Source organism: Salmo salar, chromosome ssa06, assembly GCF_905237065.1.
Source record: "Salmo salar chromosome ssa06, Ssal_v3.1, whole genome shotgun sequence".
NCBI lineage: Eukaryota > Metazoa > Chordata > Actinopteri > Salmoniformes > Salmonidae > Salmo > Salmo salar.
In genome coordinates, this window is record NC_059447.1 from 59,223,508 (window position 1) to 59,244,892 (window position 21,385).

The 21,385-nt window shown below is 42.8% G+C and overlaps 1 protein-coding gene across 1 annotated transcript; it reads left to right on the forward strand.

Moving 5' to 3' along the window:
• The first annotated feature begins 2,685 nt into the window (after nt 1-2,685).
• LOC106607729 (tyrosine-protein kinase SRK2-like) lies at nt 2,686-20,480 on the forward strand. Its single transcript, XM_014204999.2, has 8 exons — nt 2,686-3,342; nt 6,836-6,957; nt 11,722-11,885; nt 12,341-12,509; nt 15,571-15,729; nt 18,036-18,217; nt 18,439-18,604; nt 18,922-20,480. The coding sequence occupies exons 1-8, from the start codon at nt 2,966-2,968 to the stop codon at nt 19,128-19,130; spliced, it is 1,548 nt and encodes a 515-aa protein (XP_014060474.2). The 5' UTR covers nt 2,686-2,965; the 3' UTR covers nt 19,131-20,480.
• Nucleotides 20,481-21,385: the final 905 nt, after the last annotated feature.

Sequence of the window (21,385 nt, forward strand, 5' to 3'; positions counted from 1 at the left end):
GGGGGTTGAATTTTTATTTTAGTTAAGAACAAATTCTTATTTACAATGATGGCCTTGGAACAGTGGGTTAACTGCCTTGTTCATAAGACAGATTTTTACCTTGTCAGCTTGGGGATTCGATCTTGCAACCTTTCAGTTACTGGCCCAACGCTCTAACCACTAGGCTACCTGCCGCCCCAATGTTGATTGTCACGTTGTGGATGATAGGCAGACATAACCTCACACTCAATGTCAACAAAACAAAGGAGATGATCGTGGACTTCAGGAAACAGCAGAGGGAGCAGCCCCCTATCCACATCGACGGGACAGTAGTGGAGAAGGTGGAACGTTTTAAGTTCCTTGGCGTACACATCACGGACAAACTGAAATGGTCCACCCACACAGACAGCGTGGTGAAGAAGGCGCAGCAGCGCCTCTTTAACCTCAGGAGGCTGAAGAAATTCGGATTGTCACCAAAAACACTCTCAAACTTTTAAAGATGCACAATCGAGAGCATCCTGTCGGGCTGTATCACCGCCTGGTACGGCAACTGCTCCGCCCACAACCGTTATGCTCTCCAGAGGGTGGTGCGGTCTGCACAACGCATCACCGGGGGCAAACTACCTGCCCTCCAGGACACCTACACCACCCAATGACACAGGAAGGCCAAAAAGATCATCAAGGACAACAACCACCCGAGCCACTGCCTGTTCACCCCGCTATCATCCAGAAGGCGAGGTCAGTACAGGTGCATCAAAGCAGGGACCGGGAGACTGAAAAACAGCTTCTATCTCAAGGCCATCAGACTGTTAAACAGCCATCACTAACATTGAGTGGCTGCTTCCAACATACTGACTCAAATCTCTAGCCACTTTAATAATTAAAAATGGGATGTAATAAATGTATCACTAGCCACTTTAAACAATGCCACTTTATATGATGTTTACATACCCTACATTACTCATCTCATATGTATATACTGTACTCTATACCATCTACTGCATCTTGCCTATGCCGTTCGGCCATCGCTCATTCATATATTTTTATGTACATATTCTTATTCATTCCTTTACACTTGTGTGTGTATAAGGTAGTTGTTGTGAAATTCTTATTACTTGTTAGATATTACTGCATGGTCGGAACTAGAAGCACAAGGAATTTGCTACACTCGCATTATCATCTGCTAACCATGTGTATGTGACAAATAAAAATTTGATTTGATTTGAAACAGGTCTGTGTGAGTGTTTAGGGGAGGAAACGGTGAAGCATGTGTTGATATTTTGTGAACTGTATGAAGTAGAAATTGTGTGAAAGGGTTATAGAGGCTGGACAGGGTTGGGTTTGCATGGTGTAGTGGGGGGAGGAAAGCAGAGGGAAGTGGTGTCTAGGGCTCCATTTCATTAGTCGTGTTCCTCTAAGAAAGTGAAGAAACTGTAATGAGGTAGGCCATGACTGGCCTCGCACTCCAGTACAGTCGGTGGCGGTGTATGCACCTTAAAAGTTGGATGCGATCCGCCAACCCAATCTCGAAGAAGAAAACGAGTTATTAGTTATTTGATCATGTGGCTTAATTAACAACACTAGTTTCGATCTTTGCTCTTCTCAGACCAATAAATAAATATGTCAGGATGAAGCTGTCCCAGTTTATATGATGTCCTACTCTCTGAATTCACCATACAACACGTTTCTGGCGGGCTTGTTCCGACACAGGTGTTTGGAGTACGCTTGATAGCTATTAACATAAGGTAACACGTGCTTTAACCAGTAGCAGTGCGTGGGTGAAATCACCAGGCAACCTCTGTCCAGTTAAATTCACAAAGCATATTACTTGTACAATAACAGACATGACCTACAGCATGGTCAAGCAAGTTAATGTTAACATTTTCGGACCACTAAACAACTATTCATTTAGAACCACAGATAGTTACCGCAAGTCGCAAAGAAAACAGCATCTGCCGCCTTTATTCCAGCACCATTTCGACATCATCAAATATGCTTAGTCTAATACAGTGACAACTAAATTAACCACCGGAGGAAAACGACACATCAAAATGCAACAAGTTTTTCAGTCAATGATTTATGCTCTTAATGAGATTTGATAGGAGTGATGGCAAATCCAAGCTGGTGCGCCAGGACCATTCACAGTTTAACTCGCTCAGTTTAGCTCAATGCTAATTAGCAAATTATTATACTTTTTTTGTTGTCAAGAGAGTCCATGCTCGCTGGCTTCCCTTGCGTTCAATGCTGCTGGCAGCAACAATGTCATACTCGTTTGGACCAGACAACGTCACATAAATGGCCTACACGTAGGGCGACAGAAGGAGCGCTATTTCGCTCGTTCGGATGCTTTCTCCTGTGATATACATTCAGCCTCTTGCAAATTGAAGGAAAATTAGAGATAAACATAAAATCACGTATTTTTTTTCTTGGTCAATTTTTTTTTGGGGGGGGAAGCCTGGTTTCCCTTAGAATCCATGAGTACACGGCACTGGCTGTAACATGTGGGAACACTAACCCTATAAAGGCGTGTAGTAGTTTAACCTTTTTTTAAAGTATTTCTCTGTGATATTAAAGTCTAATAGACCCTAAAGGTAGTTGTCTACGAATGGGGTAGGAATGATACAGGTACACTTATTGCACTGCAGGCGGTGCAATGGAAGTAAACACCCCTGCGGGTAGCGCTCAAAGTGCACACAGGTCTCCTCAGCAGAAGATTGATAAATTAAACTAGGCTAACCAGGAAACATGGTGACTGTTGGCCTCGTGCAATAAATCGCTTTATTTTACTGTTGGGCAGGGTGTTTTGTGCTATTCCAGTCCAAAGACCAGGGTTGACAAGACGTTTCTGGAAAGAGTGAAACTTTTTAGGATCCAATCCATGTGAAATAAGTTCTAACCGAAGTGGAATATAAACGCCAAAAGGGGACGGCTTACATTTTATTTGATCACAACATGGTTTAGTATGATAAACCAGTGAGTATTCACAATGGAAATTCGAGGTACGTGCTTGCGGTGTTGTCAGACTGTTTTCCCGTGTTTTAATAAACCGCCGTCAGATTCAGAGCCGGGGAAGGAGATCAGCGAAATCGTGGTGATCAAAAACATTCACGCGGAGCATCCCACCAACAGGGCTTTGCCACCAATACCCCTTGGGAGACCGGGCAACGTTTATATCGCCCTCTATGATTATACCGCCCGAACCGTGGAGGACTTGAGTTTCAATGCCGGGGACAAGTTAGACGCTCTAGACAAAGGTGCTGGTGATTGGTGGTATGCAAAAGCACTCACTGGAATTTCAGCTACCAAGAAGGGTTACATTCCAGCCAATTATGTGGCACCTGTGGAGAGCCTGGATGCGGAGCCGTAAGTAGCCTACCAATATACATTTAAAATGATGCGCTGGGTGAATGATTCTATTGAACTAGTTGATATATGCTACTGTATAGACTAGACTAGAACAGCACCAGGTCAGGTTTGATGAATGGTGGCTTCATTCAAAGAGGCGACGAACAAAATGGGCTACAGAAAACACAGTAGCCTATTAAAATTCATTCTACATCCCTTATAACCTTTACTTATTCTTGGGCAGTTTGAGGCCAGAGTAAAGCAGAAAAGACTCTCACACACTTGAGACATGTTCCAGAGTTGCTTTACCCCTGATCCCACTGATCACCTAGCCATCGTTTTAGGAGGGGACACTATCTACCTGACACTCTTCTGTTGTGCTTATTTGATTAACCATCATAACTGACCTGTTGGTATCCCTACACCACTGGACCATTCCAATGAGGATCTGGCAAATATTTGAATACATTCACAGTTTATGAGCATGTTCTATATAGCCTTGGTGCAATCTGGTGTTGAATGTTTATTATCCCAATACAAAAATGAGCTAAATTCAGAGTTGCACATTGACTCGGTGTTGTGGAATATGATGAGTCACCATACTGTAAGTGTTTTATGGATTCCCAGCACTTCCTCATAACCTAGTCCTAGATGAGGTTTGAGTGACTGCTCTCAAACAAACACATGGCACACAACTAACCAACAGTTGACATAGGCTACAGTAATGTCATTGTTTTGAAATTTACAAAGCACTAGAGTTTGGTTTAATGCACGCCAACTTTTGATATTGTGAACAGATTAAGTCAAAAGGCAAATGCCACACTATTAGTGCTGTTCCATGTATCTAGACCTAAGTGATTGGCCAAACAAGTTAATAAGGAAGTACAATGAATGAGTTAATAATTATCCAGATCAGATGAAAATACAACTGTAAAAGTGCTTAAAGTGTAAAGCGATTCAATGTAGCTGTATTTACATTTTGACAACCGTGTGTAGGGTCAACACACATACAAGTGCACTGTTTAAATATAGAAAGAAACCGGTTAAGCAAGGAAATTGCACTTCGCATGACATGGCGTAGAGTAAAACTTGGGTATCTTGGTCAAAAGTAATGTTTGGGTAATGCTTTGAAATAATGGAACAGGTACCATTCAGAAATGGGCTGTTCAAGAATTATGGAAATAATTAATCTTATCATACCCTATTAAAAACAACTAACCGCACCTTTTATTCAATTTATCAATGCCAGTGAGACATACAATTCAAAGTAAAGTGTTTCATATGTATAAAAAAAAATATATATATATATATACAGTGGGGGAAAAAAGTATTTAGTCAGCCACCAATTGTGCAAGTTCCCCCACTTAAAAAGATGAGAGAGGCCTGTAATTTTCGTCATAGGTACACGTCAACTATGACAGACAAAATTAGAAAAAAAATTCCAGAAAATCACATTGTAGGATTTTTAATGAATTTATTTGCAAATTATGGTGGAAAATAAGTATTTGGTCACCTACAAACAAGCAAGATTTCTGGCTCTCACAGACCTGTAACTTCTTCTTTAAGAGGCTAAAATGTCCTCCACTTGTTACCTGTATTAATGGCACCTGTTTGAACTTGTTATCAGTATAAAAGACACCTGTCCACAACCTCAAACAGTCACACTCCAAACTCCACTATGGCCAAGACCAAAGAGCTGTCAAAGGACACCAGAAACAAAATTGTAGACCTGCACCAGGCTGGGAAGACTGAATCTGCAATAGGTAAGCAGCTTGGTTTGAAGAAATCAACTGTGGGAGCAATTATTAGGAAATGGAAGACATGCAAGACCACTGATAATCTCCCTCGATCTGTGGCTCCACGCAAGATCTCACCCGTGGGGTCAAAATGATCACAAGAACGGTGAGCAAAAATCCCAGAACCACACGGGGGGACCTAGTGAATGACCTGCAGAGAGCTGGGACCAAAGTAACAAAGCCTACCATCAGTAACACAATATGCCACCAAGGACTCAAATCCTGCAGTGCCAGACGTGTCCCCCTGCTTAAGCCAGTACATGTCCAGGCCCGTCTGAAGTTTGCTAGAGAGCATTTGGATGATCCAGAAGAGGATTGGGAGAATGTCATATGGTCAGATGAAACCAAAATATAACTTTTTGGTAAAATCTCAACTCGTCGTGTTTGGAGGACAAAGAATGCTGAGTTGCATCCAAAGAACACCATACCTGCTGTGAAGCATGGGGGTGGAAACATCATGCTTTGGGGCTGTTTTTCTGCAAAAGGACCAGGACGACTGATCCATGTAAAGGAAAGAATGAATGGGGCCATGTATTGTGAGATTTTGAGTGAAAACCCCCTTCCATCAGCAAGGGCATTGAAGATGAAATGTGGCTGGGTCTTTCAGCATGACAATGATCCCAAACACACCGCCCGGGCAATGAAGGAGTGGCTTCGTAAGAAGCATTTCAAGGTCCTGGAGTGGCCTAGCCAGTCTCCAGATCTCAACCCCATAGAAAATCTTTGGAGGGAGTTGAAAGTCCGTGTTGCCCAGCGACAGCCGCAAAACATCACTGCTCTAGAGGAGATCTGCATGGAGGAATGGGCCAAAATACCAGCAACAGTGTGTGAAAACCTTGTGAAGACTTACAGAAAACGTTTGACCTGTGTCATTGCCAACAAAGGGTATATAACAAAGTATTGAGATAAACTTTTGTTATTGACCAAATACTTATTTTCCACCATAATTTGCAAATAAATTCATTAAAAATCCTACAATGTGATTTTCTGGATTTTTTTTCTTCTCATTTTGTCTGTCATTGTTGACGTGTACCTATTATGAAAATTACAGGCCTCTCTCATCTTTTTAAGTGGGAGAACTTGCACAATTGGTGGCTGACTAAATACTTTTTTCCCCCACTGTATATATATATAACAAATATTTACTAATGAGGTGTCCATCTTCTGAACAAAGTCAGTGATCTTATTTTGGGTGTGACTCAAGTATTGTCCTGGTGATCATCCCCATGAAACTGGTTTTAGTTAAGCTGCAGTCTAGTTTTTGCCTTTCTCAACACACTGTCTGTGGGAATGTTTATTTGTTTTAAATTGAGCTTTTATTTAACTAGGCAAGTCAGTTAAGAACACATTCTTATTTACGATGACTGCCTACAACGGCCAAACCCAGACAACGCTGGGCCAATTGTGCGCCGCCCGATGGGACTCCCAGTCACGGCCGAGTGTGATGCATCCTGCGAAACCTTGAGGGTTTTGTCTTGGTAATCAGGACTTGTTTTACTGAAGTATCACGGTCTCGTAGTGTACATAAACTGATTAACTTGATCAGTGGATGCCTATCGTATCAATCATATAGATCTGTTTGATGTATTGGTAAAAACCCTAAGCTAGGCGAACGCCTTAATGTACCTACCCACCAAGTAAATATCACTGTGCAGTGCCAGTGAATATCTATGATGCTGGGGTTGACCGTTGTTTCCTCCTGTTCTGCTATACAGATGGTACTTTGCGGACACCAAGAGACTGGATGCTGAGAAGCTTCTTCTGTCTGAGGGGAACCAGCATGGAGCCTTTCTCATCAGACACTCTGAGAGTCAGAAAGGAGAGCTCTCACTCTCAGGTAAATCTCAGCGTCGTCGTCTTGTACTTGTCGCGTCTGCAAGAGACTAAAGCTCAGATCTGTCACCCACCAAGTATGCACTCTCGCAATATGCTCTTGGAACAGGTTTTGAATGACTTTGTGATGTTTGACACATTTTGTGTATTCGACTCTATTGTTCAGGATTGTATTTTGTTGTTTTATTTTTCGATCAGTCTATTTCCGTGTGATCCCGGTATGAGGAGGGAACTCGATGCACAAATAACTCAAGTTGTTTCTTTGTTCCTGAACAATCCCCACTTCACTCTGGGTAAATCACAGTCTCCCATAGTGCACTGAAGTGTTTGATGGTTCAAGGTCATAAAGTTAAACAAATAGGGAGACCTCTAATTCTCAAAAAGAGACTGTGATAACATCACTTAGGGCCACATGAGTCTGGCTGGCCTTTTCTGTCGGAAGGAAAAAGTCCCTTGCTTATACAGTTATAGTGGTGTATAAACTTAGTCACGATAAATGCGATAGTCTCATATTAACCTGATTACAGGAAAGTTCAGTGGTGTTGCTATCTGCCTATGCATTGTTCATGTTAATAATAGTCATATAATATAATAATAGTCATAATAATAGTCATATAATATTATAATAGTCATAATAATAGTCATGGGCGTTTGAATGTAAAAAGCCCCATGAGCACTAACTAATATATAAAGTAGTTGGAGCACATGAAATTTGGTGTCAAATGAAAGCTAAGAGTTTATTTTTACGTTATTAATGCATATATACATTCTTCAACCGTTTTCTATCCTAAAAATTAGGAAAAAGAAAATACTTTGATTTCTGGTCAAACAAATGGAAAAGGGGTCTTAAACATCTAGCAGAAAAAGTCTTAAAAGGTATTAGAAATGCATAAAAACGCATCGTTGAAGTAAAGACCCCTGCCAACTAATATCAAGATTTATATTATTAATTTAAACTTTGTTTAACTAGGCAAGTCAGTTAAGAACCAAATTCTTATTTACAATGACGGCCTACCCCAGCCAAACCCGGACGATGCTGGGCCAATTGTGCACCGCCCTATGGGACTCCCAATCACGGCCGAATGTAATACAGCCTGGATTCAAACCAGGGACTGTAGTAACAGCTCATTCAGTGCCTTAGATCGCTGCGTCACTTGGGAGCTCTGGTTTTGTAGAAATTATTTGCCTTCTGTAAGTGTAAAAAAAAAAGTATTGAGTCTTCCCTGTGGCTCAGTTGGTTGAGCAGGGTGTTTGCAAGCCAGCATGGTGTGTGCAACGCCAGGGTTGTGGGTTCGATTCCCACGGGGGGCCAGTACAAAAAAAAAGTTTAAAAAAAAATGTATGTATTCACTACTGTAAGTCGCTCTGGATAAGAGCGTCTGCTAAATGACTAAAATATAAAATGTTGTCATTGTCTTGTAATTCTGTTACCAAAAGACCACATGTCTTTAAGATATTTTCTAATTCCTCTCCCGGATAATGAAAGTTTACATAACTAATTGGTAGGTCTACCCCTTGTTACTTAATGTTTTTACTAATAACAATGTGGTTTGATTTAAGTGCTTAACACATATAATTATTTTATCAAATCGGTAAAAGAATGGCTGCAACTGAATTGGCTACAACGGGAATTCATAGTTGTCACAAACCAAAGTTGGGTCGCCTGCTACTGTCCTCCCTTCCACTGTTTTCTTTCTGTGGTGTGGTGGTCAAAGCAAAAGTGTGAAAACAGTCTGGACAACCCCTCCATCTGTCTTTGTCGCTCTTCTCTCTTTCTTTCTCCATGTCGCTCTTTCTCTCTCCCTGTCGCTCTCCCTCTCTCTCCAGTTAGTCAACTCTGCCTGTTCTTACTGACACTTACCCATGGGCCCCCTCTCTTCCCATTTTCCCCCCAAAAGGATAAATAAATTAAACAAGATCAGCTTTAAAAATATACTGCTCAAAAAAATAAAGGGAACACTTAAAAAACACATCCTAGATCTGAATGAAATAAATAATCTTATTAAATACTTTTTTCTTTACATAGTTGAATGTGCTGACAACAAAATCACACAAAAATAATCAATGGAAATCCAATTTATCAACCCATGGAGGTCTGGATTTGGAGTCACACTCAAAATTAAAGTGGAAAACCACACTACAGGCTGATCCAACTTTGATGTAATGTCCTTAAAACAAGTCAAAATGAGGCTCAGTAGCGTGTGTGGCCTCCACGTGCCTGTATGACCTCCCTACAACGCCTGGGAATGCTCCTGATGAGGTGGCGGATGGTCTCCTGAGGGATCTCCTCCCAGACCTGGACTAAAGCATCCGCCAACTCCTGGACAGTCTGTGGTGCAACGTGGCGTTGGTGGATGGAGCGAGACATGATGTCCCAGATGGGCTCAATTGGATTCAGGTCTGGGGAACGGGCGGGCCAGTCCATAGCATCAATGCCTTCCTCTTGCAGGAACTGCTGACACACTCCAGCTACATGAGGTCTAGCATTGTCTTGTGTGAATGCACCATTTTGTAAGTCGCTCTGGATAAGAGCGTCTGCTAAATGACTTAAATGTAAAAAATGTAAATGTCTTGCATTAGGAGGAACCCAGGGCCAACCACACCAGCGTATGGTCTCACAAGGGGTCTAAGGATCTCATCTCGGTACCTAATGGCAGTCAGGCTACCTCTGGCGAGCACATGGAGGATGGTGCGGCCCCCAAAGAAATGCCACCCCACACCATGACTGACCCACCGCCAAACCGGTCATGCTGGAGGATGTTGCAGGCAGCAGAACGTTCTCCACGGCGTCTCCAGACTCTGTCACGTCTGTCACGTGCTCAGTGTGAACCTGCTTTCATCTGTGAAGAGCACAGGGCGCCAGTGGCGAATTTGCCAATCTTGGTGTTCTCTGGCAAATGCCAAACGTCCTGCACGTTGTTGGGCGGTAAGCACAACCCCCACCTGTGGACGTCGGGCCCTCATACCACCATCATGGAGTCTGTTTCTGACCGTTTGAGCAGACACATGCACATTTGTGGCCTGCTGGAGGTCATTTTGCAGGGCTCTGGCAGTGCTTCTCCTGCTCCTCCTTGCACAAAGGTGGAGGTAGCGGTCCTGCTGCTGGGTTGTTGGCCTCCTACGGCCTCCTCCACGTCTCCTGATGTACTGGCCTGTCTCCTGGTAGCGCCTCCATGCCATGGACACTACGCTGACAGACACAGCAAACCTTCTTGCCACAGCTCGCATTGATGTGCCATCCTGGATGAGCTGCACTACCTGAGCCACTTGTGTGGGTTGTAGACTTCATCTCATGCTACCACTAGAGTGAAAGCACCGGCAGCATTCAAAAGTGACCAAAACATCAGCCAGGAAGCATAGGAACTGAGAAGTGGTCTGTGGTCCCCACCTGCAGAACCACTCCTTTATTGGGGGTGTCTTGCTAATTGCCTATAATTTCCACATGTTGTCTGTTCCATTTGCACAACAGCATGTGACATTTATTGTCAATCAGTGTTGCTTCCTAAGTGGACAGTTTGATTTCACAGAAGTGTGATTGACTTGGAGTTACATTGTGTTGTTTAAGTGTTCCCTTTATTTTTTTGAGCAGTGTATATTTCTCCCTGTTTCTTTTCTCTTTCATGAGATACAATCAGTTGTTTTGTAACTTTTTGTTGTTGTATATTTATTATTTTTAAACTGGATTAATATCTTCCCATTTACTGTAACCAGCCTTCTCACCCACTGAACACCGACACCGGACATCCATGATCTTAAAAAGTAGTTGAAATTTGGTCAGTCCAAATTTGAACCAATCATAAGTGTCTGTTTTCTAAATTTGGGCAGCACAGTACAGATAAGTAGTGTATTCAGTAGGTCAGTAGAGTTAAGTACAAGAGTAGAGTAGAGTACAGTATAATTTATTTCTACTGTGCTCTACTGTGCTGTACATTGATGTCCAAACTTGCGAAACATAGACGTCTATGATTGGTACAGATTTGGTCCAGACCAACCAAATTTGGTCTTGTTTGAGCTCATTAGAAAAATAGCCAGTGTGTAGAATAATACCTAAACATGCAAAAGAGGATATTACATGTTTCTACCTTTTGTGTACTAGGGGTTACATCACCATGAGGAGAATGACATTCATAATGATGCATTTCTGTATAGTACAGATCAGGGACCCATGACGTCATTCTGTTAGCGGGTGTTAATCCACTTCACTTACTGTAGTTCAATAACCCCAAAATAAAACGTAATTTTATTCAAACTCAGTGTCATAACTGACACCCCATTCTTTCTGCAGACATCTTTGGATCTTAATTCAGAGGAGATATTTAAGAGTTTTTGGAAAACATGGTCACCGAAAAAAACTGAGGGAGATTTCCTGTTATTCTGTTAACCAAACTTTACATCTCTACTGTTCTTCAAGTAAATATGTTTTTAACTTTTCAGTGGAAATTGTTTAAAGTAGTCCTTGTGCATAGTTGTATGGTTTGTTTAACTTTGCAATCAATATTTTGGGGTTTGGCATTGAGTCTCGGCATCCTTCTGTTACCACGGACTTGTAAATTCTGAACGTCTTCAGTACAATGAGCCAAATCACCAAAAATAGTGTTTTCATGTAGGCAGCTCATTATTCCATAATGGCCATATAAACAGATTTTAACATGGAACTTTCCCCATTTATTTACTCTTCGGCATACATTTTCATGGCCATGGTTGATTTTACTGTCTTCATTCACACTTTGTAGTATTCTGCCCTTATGCTTTTGTATGGATCTTTCAGTACTGGACCAGTGCAAAGTGAAGCACTACAAAGTAAGGAAGATGGACTCTGGAGGCTACTACGTGTCGGCGTCCAAGAACTTCCTAACTCTGAGGGAGTTGGTGGAACACTACTCAAAACTGGAAGATGGTCTCTGTGTACGGCTGCTTGAACCATGTAAAAAGGTATGGTGTTCCGTTTACTTTCTTTGTTAACTACTGTATCGTGTGATTGCGATAAATCGGATTTGTTTAGTGGCCCTCTTGATCTGAATTGACATACACACACTTTATGGAACTAATGTGCCTGGCAAATTTGCTAAAGATATCCAGATCACAGAAACCCTCTTCAAATAGTGGGCCTAATACAATAGCCTGATGCTGATCCTAGCCTGATGCTGATCCTAGCCTGATGCTGATCCTAGCCTGATGCTGATCCTAGCCTGATGCTAATCCTAGCCTGATGCTGTTCCTAGCCTGATGCTGTTCCGTGTCAACCATGTATAGCACCATTGACCGTTCACAAAGGACAATAGAACAACAGTCATGTGGTTTTCCTGAACAGTAAAGAGGACAGGGTGTCAGGTTCTACTTTGGGACAGTTCCTGTCTCTGCTGATTGTTGTATCTCTCTCGTGTCAGATGGAGGCGCCTCAGACCCATGGTCTGTCCTACAACACTGCCGACCACTGGGAGATTGACCGGACGTCTGTCAAACTGCTGAAGAAACTGGGCGCTGGGCAATTTGGAGAGGTTCATGAAGGCCTCTGGAACGACACCACTGCAGTAGCCGTGAAGACCCTCAAACCTGGTAAATAGCCTGTACAACACAAACACAGGACTTAAACCCATAAAATCACGTTATTTCAAATCCTTAATTTTGTATCTCCTTAAAGTTCCAATGCAGCTGTTTTTATCTCAATATCAAATCATTTCTGGGTAACAATTAAGTACTGTATATACACTGAACAAAAAAATATACGCAACATGTAATGTGTTGGTCCCATGTTTCATGAGCTGAAATTAAAGAGCCCAGAAAAGCTTAATTCTCATCTTTTTTCACAAATTAGTTTACATCCCTGTTAGTGAGCATTTCTCATTTGCCAAGATAATCCATCCACCTGACAAGTGTGGCATATCAAGAAGCGGATTAAACAGGATTATCATTACACAGGTGCACCTTGTGCTGGGGACAATAAAAGACCACTCTAAAATGTGCAGTTTTGTCACGCAACACAATGCCACAGATGTCTCTAGTCATGCGGGTGTGTGCAATTGGCATGCTGACTGCAGGAATGTCCACCTAAACTGTTGCCAGAAAATTAAATGTTAATTTCTCGACCATAAGCCGCCTCCAGTGTCGTTTTAAAGAATTTGTCAGTACGTCCAACCGGCCTCACAACCGCAGACCACGTGTATGGAGTTGTGTGGAGGAACTGTTTGCTGATGTCAACGCTGTGAAAAGAGTGGAATGGGCAGGCATTTTATTGATGTAAATTTGAATGCAGAGATACTGTGATGAGATCCTGAGGACCATTGTTGTGCCATTCATCTGCCGCCATCGCCTCATGTTTCAGCATGATAATGCACGGCCCAATGTCTCAAGGATCTGTACACAATTCCTGGAAGCTGAAAATGTTCCAGTTTTCCCATGGCCTGCATGCTCACCAGACATGTCACCCGTTGAGCATGTTTGGGATGCTTTGGATCGACGTGTACAATAGCATGTTCCAGTTCCCGTTGATATCCAGCAACTTCGCACAGCCATTGCAGAGGAGTGGGACAACATTCCAAAATCAGCATGATCAACTCTCTGCGAAGGAGATGTGCTGCATGAGGCAAATGGTGGTCACACCAGATACTGACTGATTTTCCTATCCACACCCTACCTTATTTTTTATTATTTATATATATATATATATATATATATATACTGCTCAAAAAAATAAAGGGAACACTTAAACAACACATCCTAGATCTGAATGAAAGAAATAATCTTATTAAATACTTTTTTCTTTACATAGTTGAATGTGCTGACAACAAAATCACACAAAAATAATCAATGGAAATCCAATTTATCAACCCATGGAGGTCTGGATTTGGAGTCACACTCAAAATAAAAGTGGAAAACCACACTACAGGCTGATCCAACTTTGATGTAATGTCCTTAAAACAAGTCAAAATGAGGCTCAGTAGTGTGTGTGGCCTCCACGTGCCTGTATGACCTCCCTACAACGCCTGGGCATGCTCCTGATGAGGTGGGGGATGGTCTCCTGAGGGATCTCCTCCCAGACCTGGACTAAAGCATCCGCCAACTCCTGGACAGTCTGTGGTGCAACTTGGCGTTGGTGGATGGAGCGAGACAGGATGTCCCAGATGTGCTCAATTGGATTCAGGTCTGGGGAACGGGCGGGCCAGTCCATAGCATCAATGCCTTCCTCTTGCAGGAACTGCTGACACACTCCAGCCACATGAGGTCTAGCATTGTCTTGCATTAGGAGGAACCCAGGGCCAACCGCACCAGCATATGGTCTCAAAAGGGGTCTGAGGATCTCATCTCGGTACCTAATGGCAGTCAGGCTACCTCTGGCGAGCACATGGAGGGCTGTGCGGCCCCCCAAAGAAATGCCACCCCACACCATGACTGACCCACCGCCAAACCGGTCATGCTGGAGGATGTTGCAGGCAGCAGAACGTTCTCCACGGCGTCTCCAGACTCTGTCACGTCTGTCACATGCTCAGTGTGAACCTGCTTTCATCTGAAGAGCACAGGGCACCAGTGGCGAATTTGCCAATCTTGGTGTTCTCTGGCAAATGCCAAACGTCCTGCACTGTGTTGGGCTGTAAGCACAACCCCCACCTGTGGACGTCGGGCCCTCATACCACCCTCATGGAGTCTGTTTCTGACCGTTTGAGCAGACACATGCACATTTGTGGCCTGCTGGAGTTCATTTTGCAGGGCTCTGGCAGTGCTTCTCCTGCTCCTTCTTGCACAAAGGCGGAGGTAGCGGTCCTGCTGCTGGGTTGTTGCCCTCCTACGGCCTCCTCCACGTCTCCTGATGTACTGGCCTGTCTCCTGGTAGCGCCTCCATGCTCTGGACACTACGCTGACAGACACAGCAAACCTTCTTGCCACAGCTCGCATTGATGTGCCATCCTGGATGAGCTGCACTACCTGAGCCACTTCTCCCCAATTTTGTGATATCCAATTACGTTCTTGTCTCATCTCTGCAACTCCCCAATGGGCTCAGCAGAGGCGAAGGTCTAGTCAGGCATCCTCCAAAACATGACCCGTCAAACTGCGCTTCTTAATACCCGCCCACTTAACCCGGAAGTGTGTCGGAGGAAACACTGTTCAACTGACGAGCGAAGTCAGCCTGCAGGCACCCGGCCCGTCACAAGGAGTCACTAGAGCGCGATGAGCCATGTAAAGCCCCCCTCGGCCAAACCCTCCCCTAACCCGGACGATGCTGGGCCAATATTGCTGCTTCACGGCCAGTTGTGACACAGCCTGGGATCGAACCCAGGTCTGTAGTGACGCCTCAAGCACTGCGATGCAATGCCTTAGACCGTTGTGCCACTCAGGTGGCCCCCTACCTTTTTTTAAGGTATCTGTGACCAACAGATGCATACCTGTTTTCTAAGTCATGTGAAATCCTAATGAATTTATTTAAATTTACTCATTTCCTTATATGAACTGTAACTCAGTAAAAACGTTGAAATTGTTGTGTTTATATTTTTGTTCAGTATATGAAACACAGGAAAATCCCGTTTTTGACTGCACTTAACATTTCTCGTCAAAGTGCAGGTTGGATTGAATTCCAGCTAGTGTTAGAGTGCAATACAACGTATACATGTTCTTGTTATCCTAGGCACCATGGACGCTAAGGACTTCCTACAGGAGGCCCATATCATGAAGACACTGCGGCACCCCAAACTGATCCAGCTCTACGCTGTGTGTACTGTGGAGGAACCCATCTACATCATCACAGAGCTCATGAAGAATGGCAGTCTGCTGGATTATCTCCAAAGTAAGAACACACTAGTGTATTGCATTGTAACCTACCTACACACAAGACCACTGCACTTTCCTCATTGGACCGGACCCTGGTTGTTGTTGGACGTTTAGATTAGAACACCACCTCAACAATGTGCCAACAGTAGAGAGTTGAAATACAGTACAGACTTTTCTTTAACTTATGTAACTGAGTGATGTGTATAGGGAACGTTTTGGATGAAGTGTTAATTTGGCAACAACCCAAAAAAGATACAGTTTTGCTCCCTCTTCACTTTGTGTGATACAGTTGCCTGTAAAGAATATGCTAAATGCATCACACGGGCCATGCTTCTATATTTTGAAAGTTACATACAGTGCATTCAGAAAGTGTTCAGACCACTTCCCTTTTTCCTCAATTTATTATGTTACAGTCTTATTCAATTTTTATTTTTATTTTTATCCTCATCAGTCTTCACACAATACCTCATAATGACAAAGTGAAAAAGTGTCTTTTTTTTGCAAATGTATAAAAAATATTATTTACAGAAGTATTCAGACCCTTTGCTACGAGACTCGAAATTGAGCTCAGGTGCATTCTGTTTCCATTGATCATCCTTGAGATATTTCTACAACTTCATTGGAGTCCACCTGTAATAAATTAAATTGATTGTGCATGATTTGGAAAGGCACATACCTGTCTATATAAGGTCCCACAGTTGACAGTGCATGTCAGAGCAAAAACCAAGCCATGAGGTTGAAGGAACTGTCCGTAGAACTCAGAGAGAGGATTGTGTCAAGGCATGGGGAAGGGTACCAAAACATTTCTGCAGCATTGAAGGTCCCCAAGAACACAGTGGCCTCCATCATTCTTACATGGAAGGAGTTTGGAACCACCAAGACTCTTCCTAGAGCTGGCCGCCCAGCCAAACAGAGCAATCGGGGTAGAAGGGCCTTGGTCAGGGAGGTGACCAAGAACCCAATGGTCACTCTGACAAAGCTCCAGAGTTCCTCTGTGGAGATGGGAGAACCTTCCAGAAGGACAACCATCTCTGCATCACTCCACCAATCAGGCCTTTTGGTAGTGGCCAGACTGAAGCCATTCCTTAGTTAAAGGCACATGACAGCCTGCTTGGCATTTGCTAAAAGGCACCTAAAGACTCAGATCATGAGAAACAAGATTCTCTGGTCTGATTAAACCAAGATTAAACTCTTTGGCCTGAATGCCAAGTGTCACATCTGGAGGAAACCTGGCACCATCCCTACGGTGAAGCATGGGAGGCAGCATCATGCTGTGGGGATGTTTTTCAGCGGCAGGAACTGGGAGACTAGTCAGGATAGAGGGAAATATGAACGGAGCAAAGTACAGAGATAGTTGATGAAAACCTGCTTAGGACTTCAGACTGGGGCGAAGGTTCACCTTCCAACAGGACAAAGACCCTAAGCACACAGCCAAGACATTGCAGGAGTGGCTTTGGGACAAGTCTCTGAATGTCCTTGAGTGGCCCAGCCAGAGCCTGGACTTGAACCTGATCAAAAATCTCTGGAGAGACCTGAAAATAGCTGTGTAGCGACACTTCCCATCCAACCTGACAGTGCATGAGTGGATCTGCAGAGAAGAATGGGAGAAACTCCCCAAGTACAGGTGTGCCAAGCTTGTAGCGTCATACCCAAGAAGACTCTAGGCTGTAATTGCTGCCTAAGGTGCTTCAACAAAGTGCTGAGTGAGGGTCTGAATATTTATGTAAATGTAAAAAAATAAAAATAACTGTTCTAAAAACCTGTTCACTTTGTCATTATGGGGTATTGTGTGTAGATTGAGGGGGAAATAACTATTTAATCAATTTTAAAATAAGGCTGTAATGTAACAAAATGTGAAAAAGTCAAGGGGTCTGAATACTTTCCGAATGCACTGTATATTTAATATAATCTGATGTTATGGACTCCCTGGTGACTGCCAGCACTCCTTGAATTTTTCTCCCAATGTGAGATGCTGTGCCATAGCGTGAAATATGCAGTGTCATTGCCTGTCAGAGTGATAGTCACCTCTTGGAGCAGCCATGTGAAATTGATGTTGGTGGCCCCGAGGCTGTCTGCATTACATCCCCTATATTTTACTGGATGCCCTTACACACTGGCACAAATTCAGACATTCGGCCATTACTAGCAATTGTTTTAGGGGGGACTCTAAACTTCAGAAACTTTTACAAAGAATCGCATAGTCATACTTTTGCATGCACACTGTTATTCTGGAAATTGTACTATAACATTTTACTTAAGCACTCATTAGAATGAAATATCAGTTCTCTGACCATGGTACTTACCTTCTCTCCTCCTCCACAGAGGACAAGGGTACGCAGCTGGTAATCTCAGACCAGATAGAGATGGCGGCCCAGGTGGCTGCTGGGATGGCTTACCTGGAGCTGCAGAACTACATCCACAGAGACCTGGCAGCCCGCAACGTTCTGGTGGGAGAAAACAACATTTGCAAGGTGGCTGACTTTGGCCTCGCCAGAGTCTTCATGGTGGGTATCTCTATCTTTTTGTAAGAAAAACAAGAAAAGGGGATATTTTGTTATAAGTTGGGACTGTTTGTCAAAAATTTGGCACCAAGGTCTTTCTCAGGACCAGTCTCCATTTCTCTTTCTAAGACATGAAATCAAACTGTTGGAGGCCCACTAAAAGTATTTATTTATTCTGCTCTTTTGAAGTATTGAGGATTCAGATTTTATTCCTGTTGTTTTAGATGGAGAGTGAGAACGTTTACGAAGCTAAAGAGGGCACTAAGTTCCCTGTGAAATGGACCGCCCCAGAGGCCATCCACAGCGGCAAGTTCACCATCAAGTCTGACGTGTGGTCCTTCGGCATTCTGCTATATGAGATCATGACCTTTGGCGGGATGCCCTATCCAAGTAAGACTTTTACATGCATGTTTAATGTATTACTCAATAGAAAATAAAGCTGGTGTGATCAGTCGGTGTTAATCCTGTTATTTACTACCGTGGACTTTTTGAGTGTACATTATTGTAAGTGGGCGGGGTAGGAATATTGTATGAGTAGCATGCACTACAGTCAACAGTTTAAAAAAAACACCTGACACCCTGTCTATTTGTACACCACTTGCAATTTCAAGGGAGCGTTCATAGTTTATCCACACTAAATGCACAGCATCAGGTTAGATTGTGTTACTGTGTGAGATCAGAACTATAGTCCCCTGTTATTGTTCCAGCCATGACCAACTACGAGGTGGTCCAGCAGCTGCCCAAAGGCTACAGGATGCCGAACCCATCACGCTGTCCCAAGGTGATGTATGAGATCATGTCTGACTGCTGGAAGGAGAATGAGAACGACAGACCCACCTTTGAGACCTTACAGTGGAAGCTAGAGGACTTCTTTGACCTGGATGTGAACTCCTACGATGACGCCCACCATTACTAGTACTGTATACAGGGATCAATGATGCTCTGCTCATGGGTCAGCAGAGGAAAGTAGGGTATGTCCACTGTGCCACAAGTAATATAATCAAATATCAAAGGCATTTCATACTCCCAACACTTTGTATCTAGCATGCAGGTAGAATTGATTTTAGCATAGTTGAACTTCCCTCTCCCTGACCACATTATGGTTGAATATCTATTTTTTAGGATTATATTTTGCGGTCGAACACGTGGGACCATAAAATGTTTGATCAGAAAATATTGTTTGTGGAGGTTTTATTTGGCTGCTCATGCATTGTCAATAAAGAAAGTCCGACTATGATGACTATGACGGATAATCCTCTATTGTAACTGTCGTTTGTGACACTCCCACTTTTTAAGATTTTGTTCGCCAAACTTAATGCACTTCTAAATCGGTGATACTGAGACTGCTAAACTCACTAGATGCCCTTTGATGAAGTCACAAACTCTGTCCATGGCCCGGTTGGGCTTTCATAACAACAGCTGTTCTCCAGTAAGACTGATGGAGCTATCTAGATTGGCGAAATAGTTCTGCATTCACTCCGCATTCTTCCACTGCTTGGCTGCCAAGTATTCATCAGGCATATTTTGTTTGTTTTGCTTTATCCACTCTGAAGCATGGTGAGAGAGGGCACTATGTCACTGAACACTCATGAATACATAGGAATGACCGAGTAATGTTGATCGAATAGTTTTACAGAAAGAGTAGATATGATTCAACTGGACGGAATTGGATTTGGGGGAAGGATTTGGAGAGTAAATCTTATTGTACATTCACCTAATGTCTATGTATGTCATAGTGGGGATGCTGTTATTGTGCAATAGGAACTGGAATTGAATAACCGGAGACTGCTTGCTCTCCACACTGCAGTGGCCTTATGTTGATTGAATGATGGATCGGAGGTGTTGGAATGTGCCACCTCCTTTCTCGCTCTGTAGCATGCCTATTTTATGGATCAATGACTGAAAAGTTGTGACACTGGACTTATTTGGTGAGACCGGAATTGTACAAGTGCTTGTTGATAATTACCAATCACTTTGTAAAATATTTTATACGTTTTTAAAAATGTCTGATTGTACTTGTAGATCATAACCTGTATGAAAGTGTACACTTCATTAAAAAAAAAACAGATTATTTCCTTAAACGTGTTTATTTAAAGATGAATTGAATGTCATGTTTGATACATAAGAATAAGACCTTTTTTTGTATAAATTTGTTTTTAATCTGTGGTGAGAATCTACACTGAACAAAAAATATAAATGCAACATGTAAAGTGTTGGTCCCATGTTTCATGAGCTGAAATAAAAGATCCCTGAAAGGTTCCATACACACACAGCTTCTCTCAAATTGTATGCACAAATTTGTTTACATCCCTGTTAGTGAGCATTGGCCTGCCGGGATGTCTTGTTTCATCGCGTTCAGTGTGTCAAGAAATAGTGCGGCTTGGCAGGGTCGTGTTTCGGAGGACGCATGGCTCCCGACCTTATCCACGAAATCTTATTAGTGTTGACATTTTTGCAACGGATGTTTTAGTTGCGCAATTTTACATCAAAATAAGGTGTTTGGTGCAGTGTTTCTCAAGTTAAAACAAGTGTGACGTGTTGTCTTACGTACGCAAACTCGGGACTGCTGGGCAGGTCTGTCTCACTATGCTATTGGATAGAGAGCAATCAACACAGCTTTTCATCTCATGTCAATGGGCAAATGTACATCGTCTAATCAAAACCCAACCTTCATTTACAAAACCCAACCTGTTGTGACGCACGGATGTTCCAAACTCCGTTTTAGACAAGACTGACGTTATGACCAAAGTTATCCTATTTACGCATCAATTTTTGACACTAGAAAGACTGTTTGGCTCGTATCAATGCCACGTAGGCCGTTTTCAAAGGACTTCGTTACTTTTTGAAGGCAGTCGCTCTTTAAAGTTATAATATTACAAAGCAATAAGTCATTTCAACCTCATTCTTCAAAAGTGTAATTTACCATTCTTACCACATGATGGTGCTAACATTCTCCTTGTACTTAGAACTGTTCATAACATTGCCTTGCTATGACATGAAACCAGTTTAAAGCTGGAATCCTTAGTTGCTACATCCATTTTTGGAATTAAATTAGTTGTATATACCCATTAGAATATAACCTGTAAATGCCTCATGAGCTTAGTTCAACTGTCGTACCCCCATCATAACCCAAAATATAAGCTTGTTTTACTCCAAATGTGGGTAAACAAA

What these genes read in the sequence shown, in the direction of transcription:
- LOC106607729 (XM_014204999.2), top strand. Translation starts at nt 2,966, where the DNA reads ATGGAAATTCGAGGTACGTGCTTGCGGTGTTGTCAGACTGTTTTCCCG. An exon ending in GAGAGCCTGGATGCGGAGCC is followed by an intron (nt 3,343 to 6,835) that starts GTAAGTAGCCTA and finishes TCTGCTATACAG; the next exon opens with ATGGTACTTTGCGGACACCA. An exon ending in AGGAGAGCTCTCACTCTCAG is followed by an intron (nt 6,958 to 11,721) that starts GTAAATCTCAGC and finishes TGGATCTTTCAG; the next exon opens with TACTGGACCAGTGCAAAGTG.